The sequence below is a fragment of the Seriola aureovittata genome, chromosome 10 (assembly GCF_021018895.1).
Source record: "Seriola aureovittata isolate HTS-2021-v1 ecotype China chromosome 10, ASM2101889v1, whole genome shotgun sequence".
NCBI classification, from domain to species: domain Eukaryota; kingdom Metazoa; phylum Chordata; class Actinopteri; order Carangiformes; family Carangidae; genus Seriola; species Seriola aureovittata.
Genome location: NC_079373.1, coordinates 7,463,882 through 7,488,889, shown reverse-complemented (window position 1 = coordinate 7,488,889; position 25,008 = coordinate 7,463,882). Strand labels below are relative to the sequence as shown.

The following is a 25,008-nucleotide window of genomic DNA, read 5'->3' as shown; positions in this document are numbered from 1 at the left end:
CCATGCACATTAAAACATTAAGAATTATGTGGAAATACCTTTTGCTGTAAAGAAAAGAAATGCAAACACAACACAATTATTTGTATAATAGCAGAGCAGTGGTGGTTCAGCAAACAAAGCTTTACAATGTTCAAGTCTTGGGTTTTTCATGAGAGATGTTAATTTAACAGGGTCACTGTTGGTAGAGGGGAAGGCTTTCTTCCTGTCATACTATCTCCATGACTCATGTCACTTCTTCCACTGCAGGTAAGGACACACATGCAGCTCAGCAGAGAGAGCTCTTGTCTGCAGCAGGTAGGTAGCCATGCCTAGCTAGGTGTCTTATCCTACTGGGCTCTACCTCTCTACCTGGACCTTGGTCACAATCTCCAGAACCTTCCAGAACTTTCAAGTCTCCTTCGGCCCTCTCTGAACTGGACCATCCTGCGGGGCGACATGGGGGAAAGACGGGCGCGCTCCTTCCACATGACGTGCCACGTGCAGCGCGACTATGGCAGCAGGATGGGGAGCTCCTTCATAAGTTGCAGTCCCAATGGATATGCCAGCACGAGCCTCAGCCTCAGCTTGGACCAGGAGATGGATGCTGACCTTGCAGCCTCCACTGGCACTACAACCAATAGCACTGCTGTACAGGCTCCTGCATCTGACAGAAGCCACTACTCTCCTGTTTCACTGGAACTGGACCCCACAGCGGTGAATAATGGATCAGGCATTCCCTGCTGTCCGCCAGCAGACACAAAGGACCCAGCGCTGCAGACGATACACAGCCAGCCCTCTATCACCTCTGTCCAACCACCTCTCCCTCGTTCGAGCTGGCTGCATCATCACCACAAGGATTTCCAGAGCCCTTACATCAAGACTAGCATGCAGGGGGATGTTTACAACTTCCTAGAGAGACCTGCTGGACTGAAATGCTTCCTCTACCACTTCCTTGTGTGAGTACCTGTCTAGTTCTACAGTACAGTACAGACTTCAGGTCAGTTTGGCAGAATGAGTAGATATCCTGACCATAGAGGTTGACAAGTTTGCGTTAAGCTCAAATGACTCAGTTATAATAAATAAACTTTATAAGAATTATAGGTGCGCGTAGGGAAAACAATCTCCCTGAAGACACTGCAATATAAAATTTATAGCACATAATTAAAGAAACAAAAACCTGTTATGTACAAACTTTGAGAAACGGAATAAAACTAATCGTAATGAGGCTTAACTTTTATACCAGTGCAAAAAGCTGTTAAAAATTCGGTGTCTGACTCAAGTGACACGGGTCTGTGCGGTGTCTCTTTGCTCTAGTCCCTCTCTCGTTAATTACATCTAGTGCGGCTCCTTTCCAGTATTAGGTTCTGGTTCCCAGTAACAAAAGTAGACGTGTCTGTGGCCTGTCGGCTGTCTGTGGTTGTTTTAAGATAGCCCAACAGAAGCGGGTCAGTGTGATCTGTTCAACCACACCTCTGGCCTCGGTCTTCTCTGCTCTTCCTTACCGTCAACAATTCAGCAACCTCATGCATGAAACATGGAGCTTCCTTCTTGATGCTGCTAAGCTGACCCGCTAGAGGAGCACACTGACCCGCAGCTGAAACATAACTTGGATGAGTCATTTTATTAACTGCTACTTAGGAACGCTGTCTCTCCTTTGTTGGTGCTCGGACTGTGATAAAGCCGGAGTGTTTTAGCATGATGTAAAGATGGGAAAAGATTGTGCTGCAGAATTTGGATGGGAGAATTTTTTTTTTTCGTGTTAGTTACATAAATTTAAGTGTATATTGTATTATATCACTGGTAGAAACCATGTTCACTTCAGTCAAATATTCTGGAAAATAATCCTTTAGCTTTATTTATACAGCACCTTTTGTGTAAAGACTGCAATACAAAAATTTAAGATTTAGTGTAAATATGTTAAATAAGTAGCTGAAATAATAATAAGAAAATAGGTAAAAAAATACAAAGCTCATAGATTTAATCCCACCAATTTGTTCCCAGTGAGCAACTGTTTGATATCTAAGTAATATGAGAAATCAAAGGTAAATAGCGACCCTTTAAACTCTACCCTATGCTAGTTTAGGCTTTCATTCAAACTGAGAGTTTCCAGTTCAATAACTTATGAGTGTCTAGGGTGACTAAAATGATGGAGAGACACATTTTTAATTGTAATAGGGAAAAACAATTCCGTGTTATGATTAGTGCACTGTAGCAGTTAGCTTAGCTTTATGCAAAAATATAAACAAAACTCTTCGAAATTAATTTCAAGGCCAAGAATATCCCCTAACATGTGACTAAAGGATCTTGTATGATCTCCCAAGTATCCCACAATTTAGTTCCAGACGTCATAGTAAACCCTGAGCCCATGGATTTAGACCAGATTAGATGAAAATATGAATGATAATAATAGAAGTTCAGTTGAAGCGCCTCCAATGAACTCTCCTGTTTCCATTCAGCTGCATCACACAGTGAGCTGAAAGAGATTTCATTTTTTTTAGAAAGAAGTTCATTTCAACTCTCCCACAGTATGAATGCTACAAAGTTTTGTGTTTTAAGGAATTATTTAGCTGTACTGCACAGTGGACTTTATTAGCCTGTTTTATTTTCCTCATACAGTATATACAGTTGGGGCACAGTAAAAACATACAGCACAAACAGCATCCTATCCTGTTACCAACTCACTGTAAAAGGGTGTTAGGAGGATTGTTGCTGCTGCTGCTGCTGCTATAGTTACACATGCATGCTAAACTATATCATTAATTGACTGAGAGGCAGATGCCATATAGCGTGTTGTGTCTGAGTGTCCTGGGCTCAGGACAGTGTAGTAAATAATCATAATCTGAGAGCCAGAGGACTACAGTGCATTTGCTTAAATGATGTTTATCATGGTCACTGAGTTTTAAGGAAAATGCTTTTATGTTCAAACTATGAATGAAACAAAAAACCACAGACACATACCATATAAAGACCATTTTGGCATGTAAAAACACCACAGTAGCCACTACAGCAGAGTAGGTAGTTTCCATGTAGGTTTATCCACATTAATCTCCCTGTTTATTATCCTATAAGTAATTGTGGCCATACCCTATAGTGTAGGTCCATAAATGACTGATTGTTACCACCTGCAAAGTTAAATTGTTTAAACTTAATTTTTGAGATGTGCTTCATATAACAAAGCTTGCGAATTAGGCTTAAAATTGTGTGACCTTTTGCAAGAACACAAGTTTGACTGTGGCATCTTTTTACGTCCTGTTTGCATTTGCTTTTTTGTATGCAGAAACATATAAGTTGTGGTCACAATATGGGTACAAAATATATTTTCTTAAAGATTACAGTTACAGTACATAAGTTAGTTTGGTTATGACTCAGTGGTTTGGCAGCTCTGACTAAGAATACGGATGATTTTGTTTGACCTGCTGTGCAACTTTTGGCAACAATCTTAAAATCTTCAAACGCTCAAATGTCCCAGTCCTACCAAATCATCCATGATACAAACACATGTTCTTTAGATCATTTGTCTTGCGAACCGTTTATTTATTTAAACATCTAAGACTAATGTTTAGTCATTAAAAATAGCAAGCACACCTAACACTTTTCAGCTGTCTGTGTGAAATTGTGCATGAAGAGAAGCCGAATCAGTCTCTCCCTCTCATTCAAATGTTACCTTTGTCAGTCACAGATGGATGGAAACACTGCAGAGATTCTCCATTCTACTGGTTGTTTGTGTGTTTTGTGTGCCATGCATTGCTGATAATCCGTCCCAGCAGTAATTGAGGCTCTAATGTTCTCCCCTCACAGAGGAGAGAGAACGCGAGCCTGTCCTTCAATTAATATTAAACCCTTATGACTGATCCCCCACTGACACTCCTTTAAGTAACTCTTACTTGTTGATGGCTATTGCTGGTGGCCATCTATTCTCCTGGCCTCTTTAGAGATTGGCAGGGGAGAAGAGTCGCATAAAGGGCCGTATGCAGCACTCATGACAGCCCTAATAAGCTTGCTCTACAATAGGATGACACACACACACACACACACACACACAGGTGGCTGCTGTATTCATTGCTGCCTTTATTGTGCGAGGATCAACAACAGTTCCAAAACCGCCAGCAATTTCAGCGCACACAAACGCATACATGTTTGCATGCAGACACAGGCATGCATCTAACATCACGCATACACAGATGTGAAAATAAGGTTGGATTGCGCAAAACAGTGAAGGGAGACACTCAAAACATATTGGCTCATAAAGGCTTATCTGAAAATGCAGCCATCAACACTCCATCTGGCTGTTTCAGAACATCTGTCCAATCAACAGGTACCATAATAGGATAACACACACCGTCTACAGAATAGACATTTAACAACACAGATGAATCCATGGACAATGTACACATACTATATTGGATATATGTGTGTTGAACAGATATCCTTTAAAGGAGCTATTTGTAAGTTTTGCTATCGCTACATAATCCGCGTTAGCATTAAAAGCTGTTTACTTATCAGTCTAGAAGAAATGTTGCAAGTTCAGCAACAAACTTCATTCCTTTACTCAACAACAGCCGTCTCCAGTGGTGGAGAGCAACACCAATGTTAACTCTCCGCTGCTAACCAGCTAGCCCTGACCCGTCTCGTCACTTTCCAATAGTGCCTCACTATAGCCTAAAGTGCTATTCAAAAAGCCTCATTATTATTTAATGAAGGATTAATCTCACAAAAGTGATGAAACAGTAAATAATTTATTTGCATTTAAGAAGAGACAGTTCTGTTTCAATTTAAACATTATGAAACAAAATTCATATCATATATTAAATGTCATATTTGTCCAACCCCAGAGTAGACAGACTGAAGCACAAACATTCAAGCACATAATAATGAAGACAGTTAGTCAGGGCGGGTAGAAATCCCTTGGAGTTGGGGCAGCATACGTGGACATGTGTCCGAAAAGAGTCTTATGCAATTGCATGCAGACTCACCAGCACACAGACAACCTGGGGCAATGATCCCCTTCACGATTAGGCCACTCCATCTGAGTCTTTTACATAACCAAAGGGAATAAACATTTATGTCCTCATGAGTTCCAAATGTCCTTCTCAGACTGCAAGCAGATTACAAACATACCTCTCGGTCTTCTTATCTTAAGTCTCACAGATCACTTTCTTACAGTAGAAAACATATAAGTGCATTTGAAACAAAAATGTTGAAGGTAAAACAAAAGAAGAGCTCAACTTGCTATCTTTTAAAAACATCCCTTAATTTTCTGATTTTCAGTGTTTGTAATCAAAAATGTCATTATCTGATAATAGTCATATTCACTGTAATGTCACTACACCACAACCAGTTTGCCGTGGAGAAAGCATTGCACCTGTTTATCCTCGTGAAAATGCAGCGGGCCAGATGTTGTTTGGAATACTTGGTTCTGTTGTGTATTTTTATATCTGGGCAGATTATGGATATGGCTATAGTGAATCCTCCGCTTCCAGGCTTTCCCCTCCATCTATGCGGAAAGGGCAGAAAGGAAACCTCTTGTTGGATATCTGCTTACAAGAGATTACTGACTGTATGAAGTGTACTGTATGGGTCACTTCCATTTCTCTGTAGTAAGTTATTTGCACTGGGGGGAATATTGTTTTAATACTACTTCTTCAGTTAAAGAATTTGACCCCAGTTTAGCTTTTTCCAGTGTCTTGCGACTAAATGTGCACCTGTCTGCTGCACATGGTCATTAACATGCCAACAACTTTAGCTTTCCCTACATGTTAAAAAGTTATTTAATGTAGAATTGAACTGCGACCAACAGTTATTTTCATTGTTGATTAATATGCCTATCATTTTCTCAATTAATAGTTTAGTCAATAAAATCTTAATAATTAAAACTGTTCATCTCAGTTTTTTCAGAGTTCAGTTTCAGTTTAATATGATATTAAATCTTTTTATTTGAGGGAATGAAAACAGCATTTTTGGCCATTTTTGCATAAAAATACTTTAATGATCATCAAAATAGTAGCAGATATTTTTGCTCTCCGTTGACTAATCATTGCAGCCTTAATCTGAAATAAGAATGTTTTTGACTTGACTTATTAATGCACCGGCATTTCAATTTTAAACAACTTGACCCACGTTACCCTGAGGTCAACCTTGAGCCAGATGATCGTGTAACCCTACCGTCACTACATTGTCTTGGCCTTTGAATTTCTTAGTGGTGGTTTGAGGTTTGAACAGGTTTTTAAAGTCATAACACTGTCCCCTTTTTACAATGGTGTGTAAATCTACAACAGGGTATTACCTTTTGGCTATGCATGTTGCTGAATCAGCCATGTATATTTGTTGAGGTTACTTGTTATGAATGATTTCATTCATCTTGTCCTCCAACCTGTGAGGAGATTTACATCTATTTTCCAAGTATTTGGTGGACAAGCTGATAGCTAAGCCAGGATGGAATATCCATGTTTGTGGCCGATGGCTGATGTGGTGTAATCCACCCTAAGCTCTTCCATGGATGGGATTGGGGGGTGCGGGGGTGGGGTGGTGGGAGGTTGTTGGTAAAGAGCTAGCAGTCATGTCGAGGGCAAGTGGCATGCTTTTGGCTTGAAGTTTGTGCCAAAGTGTGTGTGTGTCAAAGTCACAAGCTCTTTTTAGCATGTCATGTCCCAAGAAGCAACCTCAGAATAGAGAGGTGTTTAACTGAGAGAAATCTCAGGGTTTTACAAATAAAGAAACATTATGGAAGTTAAATCACAAGACCTGCAAGGAACAGATTTATTACAGACATGCATCCACCTGCGCTGTGTTTAAGGTCAAATCAAATTGACCTTAGACTCAGTGCAGGTGGATGCTGAACCGTATCAGCTGCAAACTTAGCAGTACTGCAGCAGCATATGAATAGCATCACTGATTTAAACAGACCGCTTTATTGTAAAACAGCAAGGTGTTTTAATTTTTCAAACAACTTTTTATTCAAAATTGAGAGGCAAGTGACAGGTTTAAATGTAAAGGTGAGAAGATCAGATTTGATTTATGTCAGTCTCATTATGTATATTGTTGTATATTATATACTTTATATTGAAATAAGTGAATAAAAAAGAAACTATGAGAAAAACATTTATTTATTAGCTGTAAACTAGGCGGGGCTTTGGCTCACTGTTTGAGGGTGAAACCTTAATCAAGTGTAACTGGTTTAAATTGTGAAAAAAAACATGGCTGACACCATATAGCCAGTGCCAGTGAATGGCTCTGTCTTAGAAAAGTGGGTGGTTTGGGTAAAGGTAAGTAGATGTAAGATCGTAATGTTGGAGTGGTAATGTTTTAAGATGCTGTAGAGATAGCTTGTTTGATGGTTTGCAGGAGTAGGCTAGTGCTTACACTGACAGCTGAAAGCACAGTTGGACAGTGGTAATAAGCTTTCCTAGTCCAAAATATTATCCTTTTATCAGCTGATTGTGGAACTGTATGACCTTTGGGTTTAGTTTTGTGGTAATTTTGGCCCGGAGACTGAAATGAGCAAATTGCTAGTTAGTGTAAGTAACACATGCTAATTCCCTTGTGAGGCCTGGTTGGTTTGAAGGTACGCTTGGTGATTTTGGATATGTCTCCATTGTTTGATGGAGAAGGTTTTTTGATGAGAAGCAAAGAGGGGCATTTCAGGTTCCAAAGAGCTGTTTGCCACACAGCGATAGTTATGTCTTATTTTGGAGGGCAGTGTTAAATGTGTTGGTCGCTGGGTTCTGGGTCACTAATGGTCCAACTCAACAAAACACCAGGTGAAGGTGCACACGTGATGACACTACTGACTTACCTTCATTCATACACTCATCTACATAAAAGAGTCGCTTAAGGCAAATCTAGGGATATGATACTACTTACCGCAGTCACTCTTAGACTTTTTCCATCCTAAAAAGCCTTTGATACAAGAAGTTTGAGTTGGAGTTTGTCATGGATCTTGACAAACTGTGATAGCTGGACGCCTGAGGGATCGCTCTCTAGTAAAAAATGTGGCAGCAGCCGAATGTACCTCAGCCTGAGCAGACACAATGTGGATATGTGGCTTAAAGACTATCCTTTCTTTGCATGGATCTTGTGCAGTGCAAAGGTTTAAAAGTAGGTCAAAGGTAGAGTAAGGTAGGGATGAGGAAAGGTGCTACCTCTGGGACAGTTCAGTAGACTTATGATGGCACAACCTGATATCCACTGCTGAGTGTAATGAGATGAAGAGACCTTAAGGTTGAGACATCATTAACATTTGGATTGGGCGTCTTTATGGAGAGATTGCTAACCCAACCTTTGGTATACATAGCACCGTCTTTATTGATAAATTATATGTAAACACAAGCAGCAAATGTTGAGCCACAAGCTCAAAGTGTAATATTAGCATGCTGGTGCTACTATCAGTTGGCTAACTTGTGAGGTCAGGCATGCCCTAAAGCCACATTAGCTCTTATTAGGGCACTCTCAGGTATCCTAGAGTGAGACCTGAGATCAGAATTAAGTACAGCTGAAATGATTAGTTGATGAATTAATTAGATTTGTGTTTGTGTAATCCGGTCTGGGAGCAGTGTAGAAAGTGTGTGTTTTGCATACTTGTACATTAATGTTCATGTATTAATCTGCAAGTGTAAACATGTCTCTTTCTTGTCACCCGCACTTTGAGGCCAGTGTCCCTGCTGTCTGGATTTAGGTGATGTTTACTAAGCTTATATTGCCTTAGTTTCACAGTTGATTGAGTAGAGGGTTTGGTGTGGCTCTACGTTGTACTTATTTTAGTGAAGCTGGATCTGCAGTCAGTAATTCTCACTAAAGCCCCAGCTGTTTTGTTTTAATCAGATCCCAGGGGTTTGGCCTGGCTAAATAAGGTTGGCTAATGGTTGTGAGTGACCCAGTCCTGTCTGCAGCAGACACGTCCCTGGGGTGTCAATGCAGGAAGCTTTAGGATATGACATTAGGAAAATGCTAAATCATGCTGTCTAGCTACTATCTGTATGCAGCCTGAATAAATACAGCACCTTAAAACATTACAGTCAATTCAGTGGTTTTTATCAGGGCTGTATGTTTTGTGTTGTTTAATCCTGGGAGGTTTTTGTGTGTGAAGAGACATTGGTTGCAAACTTGAAGTCATGTCATGTTTGTTTTTACATAAATGATTACTGCAATATAAAGTCTAATCTATATTACATTTTTTGCGCACAAATCTTTAGACAGGTTTTGAACCGCTTGTTTTAATTCCAAGCATGAACAAAAATGCAGTTTTCAAGCAACTGGAGGGTTGTACAACAGAATACATCAACAGGTGTTGTACCCCTGCTGTCGTTTAAATGATTAGATATGGATTGGGCCCTACAGTATATGGTCAATATGATCCATCAGAAAAAAAAACAAACAAACAAACAAACAAACAAAAAAAAAACTATCTGATTCTGATCATGCTGATCTGCTTGGGACATCCGTAATGTGAAGTTGAAGTTGTGTGAACCAGTAAACCATCTGCTATGTAGACTCCATGTTTGCTTGGAAAATTGCATTTTGCTCTCTTTAGTGCCAATCAAAACTTTGAAGACATACTATGCTGCTTGTGCTGCTTGACAATATATTACAGTAATCTATTCCTCTAATTAGCTTCATTAAATACAGAATTGGCTGCTGCCTTGTGCTTGATGGTCTGTCCAGTGAATTATGGCATTTATCCCACCGCTGGGACAGTATTATATTATTGCAGTCCACTCTTATCCATCCAAAACAAAACAAAGGCCATAGTCCCATACGCTGAAGGGAAACACACAGATTACATGACCTTGTCAGTGACTTACATGGCTGTGACATCATATTCATGCTTATCCTAATAAAATGATCTCATTTCAACACAAGGGAAACGGGTTTTGAGTTGGCTTTACCTGCCCTTGTTTGACCTGCTCTCTCTGCCTGGTCACTGGTAATGCCACTGCCTGAGAGCCTAGCAACAACATATAACAAATAGTTATTCCCAATGACCAGACACATCAAATCAGTGAATGTACAAAGGCCAAGATTACCACAGCAAAATGCATACCACAATTGTTTTTCATATTACATTCCCCCTCTGTGTCTCATACATGTGGTCTGAATGCATTGTATCTGCTTTTTGTTGGAGTTGATTTGCACTGAGAATTAAGAATGTCAGTGTTATTAATTGCATGGGGAATTTTGTTTTCATACCTGAGCAACATATTATTTTTTTTAATAGCCAGCGGAACTAAACAGTTCTGTCAGAGATATTTTTTACATCAAGGAATTTGACATTTTGTTATATAGTTCAGTTTGCCCGTTGTGCAAGCTCCCAAAACTCAGACAGATGTAAACAGACATTAACATTAGATGTTTAAAACAATTTCAATAGATTGGTGAGGGAGCTGCAGCAGGAAGTACGGTATCTTTGGAGGCTAAGGCTGTAGTCTGCCATCAGCCACTGATGATGAAGTTTAAAACTAATAGTTGATCATCTGATGCAAGTGCGACTCACAGTGTTTTGGTGACTTTTCCTTTTTTTAGTTTACTACAGATGGTTTATTTACTTTTGTTTATTACTATTAATCTGACAAGAAAAGTAAGTCAGTCAAGTAAGACAACACAGGATAACACAGCAAAGTCCCACACTTCAGTTTCCACAAGTGTGGAAAGTGTGCTAAGCAGCAATAAAACATTAATTCATTAAAATTGTGGTGTAGAATCTTGCAGGCAAATGGGAGCTGATCAATTTTCAAATGCGATAAGAATTATCCATAATTTCTTGACATCTTATTCAGCCCTTATTTTTGAAGTTACAGTTTTAAATTGAGCAGTAAGACTGCTTTAATACAACTGGTTCATTCCTCATTTGCATGACCTCTTCTGCGCCTGCTTTTACGCAATGTCCTGCATGTGGAATCATTTGCTTTTAGTGAAAATGCACACTCTACAGGGGGTTGGATTGGCTCTAAGCCTAGATTTTAGTTGTCATACACATCTCAAATCCTTCACTCCCATATGTCAAGGACCCCCGCACCAAGGGGCGTGTCTAACCATGAAATATCATTGGCTAGCCCAGCTGGCACTCGCAATATCCCAAGATGTGACTGGCTGCTTTCAAAGGCTTTTCGAAGGCTGAAGGCCTGTCCAGTAATGTGGAGCAAAGAGGGGACCAAACCGAAATCCTCACTATCATACTGGGATGAGTACTGTACTAAGTCGGAGGGGATGATGTCACCTCAGCTCAACCTCTTGTTGATGACTGGTTTCATCATAGGTCTGGGAATACACTAAGAACACTGTGCTCCCAAGCTTCTGCATTTTTCTTGTATTTGTGTTTTAAAACACAATCCAAGGGGAGGATGGGGGTGTGTGGGTGGGTGGAGGGGTGGAGGGGTGGAGGGGTGGGGGGATTGTGAGAACTAATCCTCCGAATAAAATCACCGTCCCATCTGGCCAATGTGTTATAGACTGTGTGTGAGGGAATCCTCCTTTAGGAATCTTGCCCTCTATCACCACACTCTGTCTTACACTTATCCCACCACCTGACAGACCAGGAATGAGTAAGATCTTTGAAGTATATCACACATTCTACTTCTTTTCCTTAAATTAACTGGATTGTGTGTGTGTATATACAGGTGGGTCTAGAATGGGTGTCTCATTTAATAAAATGCTTCTCTTTTGGGGATACTTTGATCAATAATTAAGAAATTATAGATTAAACCTCCAGTGTGGTGGCCTCTGTGAAATCAGCATTCAGCAATATATACAAATATATACGTCTCTGCATTATTTTGTATGTTACATGAATAATATTAAACAACAGACCCCGCCTACATAACTCTTCCAGCATATGGCATGTAATCCTGCTTGTGGTACGCAGCATCATAATGCAGTGCTATATGTTTGTGATGATGGTGCATGCAAAGACTTATGGTATGTCATGGAAAAGCACTTAAAAGATATGTTCCACAGATTACTTCTGGGATGGTGAAAACACACACAACTGATTCTGCTCTTAGTTCCTATACGGTCAGGAAAGACCCGGCGAAGCCCGTCATGGGCCTCTTTAAAAACTTAGAATGAACAAATGAATAATTAAATCAACAGTGCCGTGGTTTAAGAGGTAAATACAGTTTTTAATAAAGTTGGTAAATGTCTCGAGTGAAAGTTATAGTTACCATTCAAAAAACTTAATTTAAAGTTTTTAAGTAGCTTGAATGAAGTGTACTGCAGTAGCAAAAGAAAATGCAAATGCTCAGTTTAAAAAAAAAAGGAAACGATCTAATTTTTGATTAGAAAGCCAATGAACCAATAAATGCTATGAGGTACCATGAATAAAATAAGCAAATAAAAGAAATAATGAAATAGGTTTTTAAGTCTCTGTAATTATTGTTATTATGGTGTATTTAAAAAAATAAAATAAATCGAATCTATCTATTTATCGTGGATAATCTGGCTCCCTGGTCAGCAGGATATTTGTCAATTTTCAAGCTGAGATGCCAAACCATCTCTTGTTTTTAGCTTCTCCAATATGAGGATGTGCTCCTATGGTGGTAAACTCAATATCTTTGGACTGTTGCTCAGGCAAAACAAGCTAATTTAGTGCAGACACCATTGCGGTTTGGGGAAATTATATAGGCATGATCTAAGACCACATTCTCTTTCTTTCCATGTTTGTGTGTGTGTAAATGTATGTGAAGATGTAAGTTTATGTATGTGGGATGAATTAATGTGACAACTTGGGCTCTGGGAGGATACGTAAAAAAGAAGATAAAACAGTAAATCGAGAAAATGAACCGACAAATGAATCAATACTGAAAATAACTGTTAGTTGCAGCCTTACCTTCCTCCCCCAACTTCACTTCTTCTTCTCCCTCCTTCCTTTTCCTTGCCCCCTACCTTCATGTAGGTGTGCTGGTGGTGGATGTCACACTCGCACGGCTATATTTGTAGACTATGTATATACACTGACAGATGGACGGTCTCGTCGGAATGTTTTACTGTTGCTAGGAGACGTGGAAACATCCTGCTCGCTGTTAATACAAGCAGATTGATGACAAAAAGAAAAACAGACAAAGTACCTTGACATTTATGCAGGAAAACTGGCTTGTAAACAGCTTGTTTCTTTTCATTTGTAGCTAATATTATAATTTTGAGTTGCATCTCTCAGTGTGTATCAGAAACATACGCTCACTCAGGTGGTTTGTCTGCAGCAAAAATGCTATTCGGCAGAAAAACCTGCCCGTTTTGTAAAACAGTCGACTCTTCAAGAAAGCAGGCTCCATTCTGTGTGACGCCTCCCGTCCCCTACACCCAGAGCGACACTCCTATGATTCCCCTTTTTAAAATCTCATTTGTCCCATTCCTGTAAAAACTGCCTGAACACTGACAGGAACAGCGAAAGAGGTAAAAAGGGGGTGCATTTATTTCAAGTGTAAAAAGTGACACTGTGAAAAAATGTGAATAAAAGTGAAGGTTGTAGTCAAAGGATAAGCACAATTTACAGAGCAGTTAATACAGCCATAAATAGGATATCAGACTATACAAAATCTGATACCCTCTGCCATTTCTAGGTGTAAACTAATATAAGCCCCTACAGTTAGTTATATGATGTATTTTACCCTGAGTTTCTGTGTCACTGCTGCCCAACCAAATGCTCTTTGGAAACAATTAAAGTGATTGATTCATTGATTATCTTTAAAAATAAAATAATGATAATAGATAATAAAATGTAGTGAAAGATAAATACTAGAACAAGACTTACATACAATGATGAAGTATCTCTAGTTTGTTACATTTCATTAGTGGAACAGTGGGTGATATGTGGTGAGTGGGAGATGACTGACTCAAAACACTATGTCTCTTTCTACAGCTTCCTCATGGTCCTGGTGTGTCTAATCTTCAGCGTCTTGTCAACTATAGAGCAATATGCAGACTTTGCCACTGGAACCCTCTTCTGGATGGTGAGTAGTTTCACTGTACTGATACTCAAACAAACCAAAGCTAATAATTCACTCATGGATTATTGTAGGTACAAGGTTGCACCAATAATTAAAAAAACTTCCTCTGAAATGATGTAAATGGACGAGCTGACAGAAAATTGGCAACAGTTTTTGGAAAGTGATTAAGAACCAAGTCATTTATGAAGCAAAAAGGCCAAAACATTCTCTAGTTTCAGCTTTTCAATTGTGAGGATTTGCTTTTCTCTGTATTGTACCATTGTAAATCAAATATTCTTGGACTTTGCTGGGCATAAACAAACATTCTCTAAGATGCCACCCTGTGCTCTGAGAACTTAACAATTTTTATTGTGTGGATTTAACATTTAATCAAATCTAAAATGAAAAGGATCATCAGTTGCAGCTCACATAATGCTCTCTTGTTGATGTGGGTGTTATCGCTTGTCTGCTGAGAGAATTCACTGCAGTAGAACATTTGACATTTGCCTGTTGCGTGTGACCAAATCATTTTTTCTTGATAGCAAAAGTGATATTTTTCCAGAGAAAGCTGCAGACGCAGAGACACATGACTAGTCTTTAGCTGCACTGCAGTACCCTCCTGTATCCACATGATGGAGACAGAAGATCTTGGCTGGGAAGGATCTCAACCCGCCATCTTACACCTCAGCCCAAAGATATTACAAAGCTCAAACAGATGAATCACTTGTAGTTACTGCAAGCCGGTCCACACCTGACAGCTTGTTTTACATGCACCCAAAGCACTTAACAACAAGTAACATGTGTACAGAGATTATGAGCATGGGTATGTTCAGGAGCCATTGTTTTTACACGATTGTGATGACACCAGTTATGCGGAACCATTTGGCTCCACACAGACTGTACTTGCTGATACTTGCTGCTAAATTGACTTTTTTGTGGCTTATTAGGCCATTAAGGCTGCTAAGTGATGCAATAAATCCAGGGCTTACAGGTAGAGAAAATTACGACTGCCGTTTGGAAACTCTACAAAGAGCTTGCATCATCTGTCTCTTGCCAGCACACTGTGAATATAAATACACACGTAGCTACCGCATACTCGCGCACAGTTTACACAGACACTTACACAAAGGCTGCACACACACACACACACACACACACACAAACAGACATGGGCAGACACACACACTCTCACAAGAACACACACACACACACACGTACCACCTCCTGAGTCCTGGGGGCAATCAGAGGACAGAGTGGACACTGTGTTCTGTAAACTTTTGGCCAGTGCCCTTTGAAGACCCACTATCACGGTTATTCATTTATTTATACGCAAGAAGAGCCAAATACTCTCTGTCATTATCTCCAACTCTCTTTCTCCCTGACTTTCTCTTTTTCTGTCTCTCTCCTCCCTCCACCTTCCTCTCTCCTTACACCTTTTTTTCTGTTGCCTCATTACTCAAGATACTAGCAGTTTTCAGCTCCATAAAGACATAGAGAGAAAACAAACACATACATTTTTTACTTCGTAGTGTTTTCTTTTGTACGGTTTATTTTTACACCTGGCTGTGTTTCAGTGTGTGTGTGTATGCATGTGTATATACAGTGGGGTCCGAAAGTCTGAGACCACTTTCCAATTTACTCGAATGGGTAAGTAACTCAGACATTTGGACCCCACTGCATGCGTGTATGTGTGTGTGTTTGAGGGGGTGGAGCTGTGTGAGTGGTGTCATGGTGGCATATACTGGTGGTAGCAGCTATACTTAGAAAGTTCAGGGTTAGCTGACATCCGTGATTCGCAGGCTGCTTGTTTTGGATGGCAGAGGGGACATTAGGCCTTGAGGAGATTTGGCCTTCAGGGCAGCTGCCAGAGTAAAGCTATCTAGGCTGGGCAGAGGCATAGAGGAACACATTTGTCACATGGATCTCTTCTTTGTCCTCTCTTTTGCCCAGGTCATGTTCATCAGTTCCCTGTATTAAAATTTTAATACATACTACAGAACTATTCTTCTCCCCTCACCATGTGTGTAGGTGTACAAGTATGCAGCAGGTTAAACACACATTAAAGCAGGATAGCTGAAGAACCATTAAGTCTAAATTTGATTTTCTTTTTCTTTCTTTTTGTAATTTGAGGCCATAAAATATCTTAAAATCTTCTTTTTGATCATGATGAATGAGTTGATAAAGTCACAGAAGTAAAGGGTTTGTTTCCTGTAATGCATAACAGTGGGGCACATTAAATATTTTGAATATTATAATTCAATAAATGTATTTGTAATTTTTCATCTGTTTGTTATATTGAGATAAATATCAGTAGTTGAAAAATATCCATATCAGTATCATGATTGATTTAAAACATGTTGCCTGATCTATGTTCATTTGTTCTATACGTATTACATTTTCTTTGTTGATTTCAAAGAATTGGAAGCACTGGATTACACAATTACACTGGAAACAGTTGTGAAACTGTGGATTGGATTTGATGACAAATTCAGTGACAGTGTTTAGAAATCAGGAAGTGATGACGATTGCAGTAACAGACAGGCCAGATTTACTGTAAAACGGGTTAGTACAGTTACGAGGAAACTGGATTCACAAAAGTAGAGACTGTCGTACTTTAGTTCAGGAAGAAACAATGTATCATCAAAGATTCCCCATAGGAAGTACATTAAATAATTTGCCAAACATGTACCTGCTCACAGTATAAGAGTAAAAGGAAAAACAGTTGAAGACACAAGTTATCCCAACAGTAATTACACAGTTACTAAGAACGCTGCACACTGAGCTAGTATAAGGCTTAGATTTAACAGTAAGCTGATCATAGAAAAACTCTAGTTCTACTGAATGACAAATCAACAGATATTGCTCCGACAAGTCAATAAAAGATGCCTGGATGTAACAATGTCAGTTAAGAACCAGCAGCTGTTGCTACTAGCAACAGAACATCCAACTGAAACAAACTGTTAACGATCTTCCAACAATTTACTCTACTTTTTTTTACCTCATACTCTTCTCACTCAAATGTTTGTTGGTCTGTTCATCCACCCAACACTTTAGTTGCCACACTAATTTCATTCATTCATTCTGTTTGGATATTGATGGTTTTTAGATGATGCCTAATGATGGTAATGACGTCAATTTAGCACCACTGTCAATAAAAAATTTCAATGTTGTGTTGAATATGAACCCTCAAGGTTTTTTTGGTGACCTGATGTAAATCTTTTGGTTGTTTCGATTACAATTGCTATGCCATTGAACCAGAAGTAATTGAACACTGTTCTGATGTTTAAAGGCCATGAGAATGAGATCATATTCAGATCATCTACCTGCTAGGGGGAAGGGAAAACTAAACTGGCCACATGATTATAAAGAGTATTCATGAGTGAATCTTATGAATTAGAAAAAAAAAGAAGAAAAAGGTAATATCTTTAATTCTGAGATTTTAATTTACTCTCCTCTGAAGCATGTGCAGTTTAAATGGGATTGACATTATTGTCTGAAATCCAACATGAGTAACAAGGCAATTACTTTGGATGGTGTCCCATCCATGAGTTGCAAAAGCTTCCTAAAGCTTAGGTTAATATAGATGTAATTATGAGCGACTTTATGTGTCTGTGTGCGCATACGTGCTCATCCCTTGTAGTGGGACACACAGATGAAGCAATCTAATCACATTTTCATGTGATACCGTAATTCCCAAGCAGCTCTTCAAATGAGCTTCATCCGCATCTGGCTTGACGAGATTATCATTGCGCGAACAGGCGGCTGTTTTCAGCAAACATGTAGTTGCCATTTTCTGATACAGATGCAAAAACACCCCAACATCTGGGTGACCCATTTTATGGAATTATTATGACTAATCCCTTCACATGCCCCAAATTCATGTCTACCTTTGACTTTGAAATGTAACCCAGATGTCCCAATTACTGAGCTTGATGAACTGGGATTCTTTGGCCATTTTGTGCTGGTGCTGATGTTTTGGTTTGGGCTGTGTGGCAATGTTAGTAAAAGCTTATTAGTTTTTTTTCTAAAAACATATACACACAATGAAAATTATTATCCTCCCATAATAAGGTAACCAGAGCTTTTGTAAATAGGATGGAAGTATCAAAAGTTCCCACCTTGTTGGTCAGTAACAGATTCAACTTTGTATAGTCCAGATTCAATGAACTGTTTAGATATTTGTGCAGATATAACCTCACCTGTCAGCAAAATGAACTACTTTCAGTCAGAACTGTCCATAGAATATAAAGTGTTATATAGAGACAGCATCAGGGGTAACAAACATGTGCCTCTTATGAACTAATTAAGCGTGTCTGGTGGAGATCTCTCTCCTGGCCACCGTGTATCCATCATATTTAGCCACCATACTGTCTGTTGAAATCTAAGGCCATGTGGGTGGCCATCTAGTTGATTGCTTGAACTGGCTGCTCCCTGACCACCCCTTATATGAAACGTAATACCATGAGCCCTGCTGCAATAACACAGCACCACAGAGCCCCAAAACAATGACCTGTCAATCACGCCAGACACTATCCTGGCAGGCAACAGTGTCACTCAAGTATAGAAAATGCACTGACAAATTTGTGATACTTTAGCAGCATCAGTGTGGAAATCAATTTTATTTGAATACTAACTTAAGACCCTTATAAGGGTCGTCATACTGATGAGGCAGACAGATGGACACATCCTTTTTGCTGCTTTCTAAATTTTCAGTTTGCCTATATTCATTAATTAACCATGTTTACAGCTTTAGATTTTGCACTTGAGTTGTCTGGGGTTCCTTTTCTCCTTGTCAGGCCTCATCATTTGCTCATTTTCTGTTATTGAGTTAAAGACAAAGAGAGAGGGAGAAAAGGAGGCAGAATTGGTTCAGTAAATCCCTATAACATAGCCTGATAATCAGGCTGAATGACCACGTGGTTTCATTTCATTCATTCATACTCGAATGGCAGAACAAATCGGAGATGTTGGCAGCGATTCAAAGGTTTGGAACCAGGCTACCTATAACATCCATTTCAGTTGAACCCACCGAGCCGCCATAGCCTTATTGTTTGTGCATGAGAGTAGCAGACTCTGTTTGTTACCCCCATTGCTATGTCTGTATACCACTTCATAATCTATGGACAGGTCTGACTGAAAGGTGTTCATTTTGTTGACAGGTGAGGTTATATCTGCACAAATATCTAAACAATTCATTGACTCTGGACTATACAAGTTTGAATCTGTTTTCCTCATTTTTTCATAACAAGTATATTTATCTGTCTTCAGGTGCAACAGAAAGGTTTACATTTACATCACAATCTCAACATTCAAGATGATTATTTATCATTCTTATCTGTTCGTAGGCAGCGTGGTGGCATTTCATCCTGTGGCTCCAATCACTTAGCCATTGACCCTGTCTCAATATGAGCTGTCATCAGCCATGTTATCAACCTCCATCTTTTCTCCTGGGTGGTTTCGTGGTCTCGGCCCTACTAGACCACCTCAGTGTCTCTCTTTCTCTATGTCACACACTTGTCATTGCCCACTCATATCATATCGTAAACCGTGATGATTGATTATAATGGCCTTAATGCTTTTAGATTAGTGTTAATGCATGGCAGTGTGTTATCGTTGCTTTCAGAAATGATACCTTATCTACTTCCACATCCTCTTGATCTGTATGTGTTTTTCGCAATTATTGTCTCTGTACCAATGGTTTAATGTAACCCTTGCTCTGTGTTTGCATTGTGCTCCACAGGAGATTGTGCTGGTGCTGTTCTTTGGCACAGAGTATGTGGTCCGGCTGTGGTCGGCAGGCTGTCGCAGCAAATATGCGGGCATCAAAGGACGCCTCCGCTTTATCAGGAAGCCCATATCAATCATAGGTGCACCTGGCATTTTCCTTTGTTCCCATTTAATGCAACGGATGCATGATTTGTTCTTGTAGATCAACAACTTAGATCATTCAAGCAATGTAAGGCTTTATTTTAGTAGAAGCTTTCATTGAAACTGAACAGATTCCACCCCTGATTTGATGACAATTAATTAGATTTTTTTTTTTTTTTTTTTTGTCTGTCTTTGTCTCTTTTCTCCTTCTCACAGATTTGATAGTGGTCATTGCCTCAATCATTGTGCTGGGTGTAGGGTCCAATGGCCAAGTGTTTGCTACATCTGCCATCAGGTAGAAAAATTATTCAGTTCTGCATTATATTCTTTACTCATAGCTGGAGTGGACTCAGAAGATAATGATACAGATGAGGCGGTGTTGTGTGTTGCAGGGGCATCCGTTTCCTCCAAATCTTGCGCATGCTACATGTGGATCGACAGGGGGGAACATGGAGGCTTCTAGGATCTGTAGTCTTCATTCATCGACAGGTGGGTTTAAATGTCCCATATTTTACACTTTTCCAGTGCTTTATTTGAAGTGTGGATCCATAAGAAGATACATTTGTGGTATTAAGTGCCAAAAACCATCTGAATGTATTTTTACATCAACTCTCTCAGGCTTCTCTCTGGAGCTCTAGTAACAGCAGGTCAGTGAGCCAATCAAGAGAGAGGGGGCTCTGAGCCTCTCTTCTGATTAGCTGACTGTTTTCTGAGTAATTGAATGAAAATATAGCTGATTTCAGGTAAACACTCAGAGGAACCAAATCCTGCAAGGTTGGATGATAGGTTCAGGTAAGTGGGGCTTGGGGCATGGCTGAGAGCGGTTGTTGCTTTGTTGTGACATCACAAAGTTACGGAAGTCCTGACGGCTCATTTTAAGGGGCTGTGTGCAGATCTCCACTGATTGAGCACATTGATATTTTCACAGTATTAATATAGAACCTAGACCTGCTTTATAATCAATCACTTTATACAATATGGCACCTTTAGAGTATTCAGGCTGATACTGTCTTTTGTTGGCCTGTGTCACACTAAGAACACAGCCTGGTTCAAATATCTGCACACATCAGACAGATAAGAAGAGTTAAAAGAAAATGCCATTTACCCTTGTGTTGTGTCCTTCAGCAGCAGTTTCTTCCATCGGCTGCTTATACAGCAGGCAGACAGCAGGCAGAAGCTGTAATCCATACCATAGCTTTAGTTTATTATAACAAATCCAGTGTACACAGTCAGACATACATGCACACGTGCACAAATAAGCCACAGCAGACCTGGCTATATAAGGAGAAGAGAGGTAGTCAAGGTTGCCTCTCCTTTTTTCTTCATTGTATCCTGGTACACTTGTTTTAGTACTTTCTCAGGCTGATACACAATGAAGTCAGAGGTTCTTTTCTTAATCCTTGAAGTAGACAGTGTTCTTTGGTTATAGTCAAATCTGACATTCATGTCTCTTTGATGCATTAAGAACAGGACCGATTACTGAGGATTGCGTGCAAAGGTCAAGAAAATAAATGTTCAGATGAATCCAGGATGAGCCTAATGTGATTTGTTGCCATCTCCCTTTTGTCAGATGACCACTTTATCAAATTATCTGCTCTGTTTAGTGGAAATGTATTGTATTGCTGGAGGTCTCCATCTCTTTTCATAGAACTATGGTCCTAATTCATCTGGGTTTTAGCCTCAAACACAGCTCAGTAGGTAAAGGGGACAAAGGCCAGAAACTGTGCTCACTCTCTGCCATGACACTTTCAAAGAAGCATCCAATGTATAAATGGTCACTTGTAACTGACCGACTCTCCATGTAAGTGCAGCGTCAGTGTCCTTTTCAATGCCATAATCCTGACTGATTGTAGACCTACTAACCTACTAACTACTAGACCTACCAACTACTTTATAGTAGTTAGCTATAATAACTACCACATCCTATTTATCCTTCCTGCTTTGCAGAAGGTGGTGGGTGACCTATCTGACACAAGACCGGTCTCTTAAATCTTAAGCCTAAGAGGCCTGAGAGCATCAATAAAACTCAGGAAGCTTACAAGTCTTGCGTGTGCAAAAAACACTCTCATGGCTCCAGTAATAATGACGCTACAAGCTAGTCTCTTCAGCACACATGGACAGGGGGAAGACCCAGACAGGGATAAGCCGACCTGACAGCCTTTGCTTTAAACACTAGGAGAAAGCTTGGCATCAGTTAGGGGCAGCACGCAGCATGTCATTCACAGGTCATTTGAAACTTCTGTGTTGTTTTGAAGTGATGCTGATGTGTGCTGTCACCAACCTGGCTCTTTAACACCTAGAAAAAAGATCAGGGCACATTGTCCCAGTACATTTTGTATAATGTTTCTTGCCCTTAGAAGCAATTTTAATACTGTTTATGTAATTTTACAGCTCAAAATTGATTTGGAATGTAAATTTGCCGTTGTCAGTTACAACTTTGTCAGCGAGCAAAGCAGAGTAAAATAGTACAATTAGTACAGTGTACAAATGGCCTCAGTACATTCTTCATACCTGTATAATCTCTCACACAACATTTTCACAGTAGTGCTTTTAGTTGACTTCAGGTGTATTTTTTTCAGGAGCTGATCACCACTCTGTACATTGGATTCCTGGGCCTGATCTTTTCCTCCTACTTTGTCTACTTGGCGGAGAAGGATGCTGTAGATGAGGAGGGCAAGACGGGCTTCTCCAGCTACGCCGATGCCCTGTGGTGGGGCGTGGTAAGGCAGAAAATCTAGAAAAAGAAATGCATTGTATAATAGCAGTTTTTGTAGGTATTTCCACGTTTGTATGAGTACGTTTTCTGAAAATTGTTTTTTTGCAATGCATATATTACTGGGATCCCTGAATGCTACTTGAAGCTTACATACTTGAAAAGCCACGCCACATGCATATCAAAAAAGATACTTCTTTCTGAAGAGCTTTAACAAATTATCTGTACAATGTACTCTGAAGTGGAGTCTTAACTGGAAAAATGGAGATGGCTGGCCACTATAGCTAGACCTATAATGAACCTCCTTTTTCTCCGTTTTTTTTTTTTTTATTGTCTCCATTGGTTCTTCATGTCGCATGTATGCGTTGGTGCAACACTTGACACAGAGGCAGGTGTGTTGATGTTTCTTCGTGAGTAGAGCTGGTTTTCCTATTTCCCTCTGTGCGGAGGCTCGGGTTTCCAGAGCAGTTAATTAAACATTTGAATTGAAGCCGCAGAGTAATGAGAAACCTATGGCAGCCTTGTGCAGGGGATCAGTGTGCCACAAAGAAACGGTAATAAACCATTCACCTCTGGGCTCTTTGGCTCAAAGATCTTTTAAAGCACCAATATAAAGTGTCAGTTCCCTTAATTAAAACTTTAATTGTGGGATTACTACCTTTATGTAACGAAGGTTAGAGCGGTCACAGTTCTCCTTGCTTCTCTATGGAAAGTTGAAGAAAAGCTGTTATTTGTGTTGCTCTGTTCACAACGTGCAGAAAAGAATCGCGGTTGGCGATCGGCACCTTTTTGTTTTTCAGAGACTGTAAGCTTGATATGGTGTCACAATAGGTTTGCTCAGGTTTGTGTGTGTGTGCTTATTGAAATGAGATTGTGCTGATTGGACAGCGCTAAGCTCTCCCAGCGCGTATTCCTTCTCCTGGCATGATTTCCTCATTCGGATGTGCAGGTGCAGGGCACAGCTGGAGGACAAGCCAAGGCCATGATTCATATCCCCTTCTCTCTCTCTCTCTCTCTCTCCCCCCCCCCCCCGAGCTTCCCTGCTTCTCTTCGTCTTTTGCCAAATGCTGATGGTTAGGTAATGGCTGTTTGATATTAACAACCTTTCAAACTTCAAAAAGGACACAGTGTGATGGGGAAAATGAGGAAAGCTGTTCCAAACTTGCAATTTTGTGGGTGGTGCTCATGCACAATTTGAATCTGGTGTAATCACACATACAGTTCATTGTTTATGCAGATCAGCACAGCGATCAGGTCTGTGACCTTTGTGTAGATATGAAGAGGTTTTTGCCACACACCCTACAGTCTGAATGAAAAGGGTGTTTTTGAGTAGACCATTCCACTCTGATGGTCAGGAGGACATTGTTTAGTCATCGGATTTGTGGATGAGGGATTAAATCCCCCTCTACTCCACCCGCCGCCCCAGCCACTGCCACCCTTCCCGCCCCTGCTCCTTCTTTTTTACTCCCAAAGCCCTTTTAAGTATCTCACCTTACATCAGCCGCTTTGTGTTAGCGCACAGCAGTGGCTCACGAGGTGATACCCCATAGACACCCACAGTAAGCCAAGTGTGTTCTGAATGTGTCAGAATTGGCTCGGCTTTCAGAGTGGGTGTACATGCAAATGCAAGAGGTATTTGTTTTCCCCCCTCACCCCAGCAAATTCCTACACTCACTGAGGATTAGTGGTTGGGAATCTTATTCCCTTTGAGGAGCAAAAACCTGAAATGCCCCGGCCATCGCTGACAGTTGTGGAGCAAGGCCAGGATTGCTGATGAACTTTTTCTTTATTGTCTAACTCCTGTTATAGACTGCTGTGGTAAGAGCTCTGCACTGACTGACATTTTTATTAACAGTGAGAGGGAATTTTTATCTTTCTCACTCAAGTTTTATTTAAAACCAAAAGACAATGGCGCTTTCAAGGTCAAATTATTTACGTGTATATTTCATGTTTATATGGGGACATTTATCATAACTGACATATCTTGAGATGAACTCACCTTTGATAAAACACATGAGTAGCCATTGAATTAAAGATTCCTACTTGGCTCCTTTTATCAAGTGTTTTTAAGATACTTAATCTGCTGACAGGCTTTGTATGAAATGCATAAAGAATGGATTCACTCTGGTTTCCCCCAAATGTGCAGTGGTGTAGCTTTTCTGAACTCTTTTTTTTTTTTTTTTTTTTTTTAAAGTATATTTTTGGGGCTTTTTATGCCTTTATTTGATAGTATAGTGGAGAGAGACAGGAAACGGGGAATGACATGCAGCGAAAGGCCGTCCGATGCGAGATTCGAGCCGGGGCCAACTGCAGCGAGGACTGTAGCCTCTACACATGGGGCGCCTGCTTAGACCACTACGCTACACGACGCCCCAGCTTTTCTGAACTCTTAAGTTTCCTGACATTTCTTACATCAGTAAAGGGCCCTGAATATTATGGGATTTAGATGTTTGCATTTTTTTTTTTTTTTTTTACAATCTGCTCCTGTTAATCTTAATACCTGTAATAGGAACTTCATTCCCTCTCTGTCTCTAG

General features: G+C 40.0%; 1 protein-coding gene and 1 long non-coding RNA gene across 3 annotated transcripts in view; one reads left to right on the top strand and one right to left on the bottom strand.

Moving 5' to 3' along the window:
• The window catches only part of LOC130176359 (uncharacterized), a 31,978-nt gene extending 19,012 nt beyond the window's left edge, over positions 1–12,966 (bottom strand). Inside the window, exons 1-2 of the long non-coding RNA XR_008828854.1 lie at positions 12,797–12,966; positions 9,861–9,919 (exon numbers count right to left, since the gene is read on the bottom strand). This is a non-coding gene — a long non-coding RNA (uncharacterized LOC130176359). The remainder of the gene's footprint in view (positions 1–9,860; positions 9,920–12,796) is intronic.
• Positions 144–25,008, top strand: part of kcnq1.2 (potassium voltage-gated channel, KQT-like subfamily, member 1.2) — a 162,925-nt gene continuing 138,060 nt past the window's right edge. For both annotated transcript variants that reach the window (XM_056387391.1, XM_056387392.1), the window contains exons 1-6: positions 144–935; positions 13,826–13,916; positions 19,633–19,759; positions 19,977–20,055; positions 20,153–20,249; positions 22,340–22,480. In XM_056387391.1, the coding sequence (XP_056243366.1) occupies positions 436–935; positions 13,826–13,916; positions 19,633–19,759; positions 19,977–20,055; positions 20,153–20,249; positions 22,340–22,480 (1,035 nt within the window). In that variant the 5' untranslated portion in view covers positions 144–435. The remainder of the gene's footprint in view (positions 936–13,825; positions 13,917–19,632; positions 19,760–19,976; positions 20,056–20,152; positions 20,250–22,339; positions 22,481–25,008) is intronic.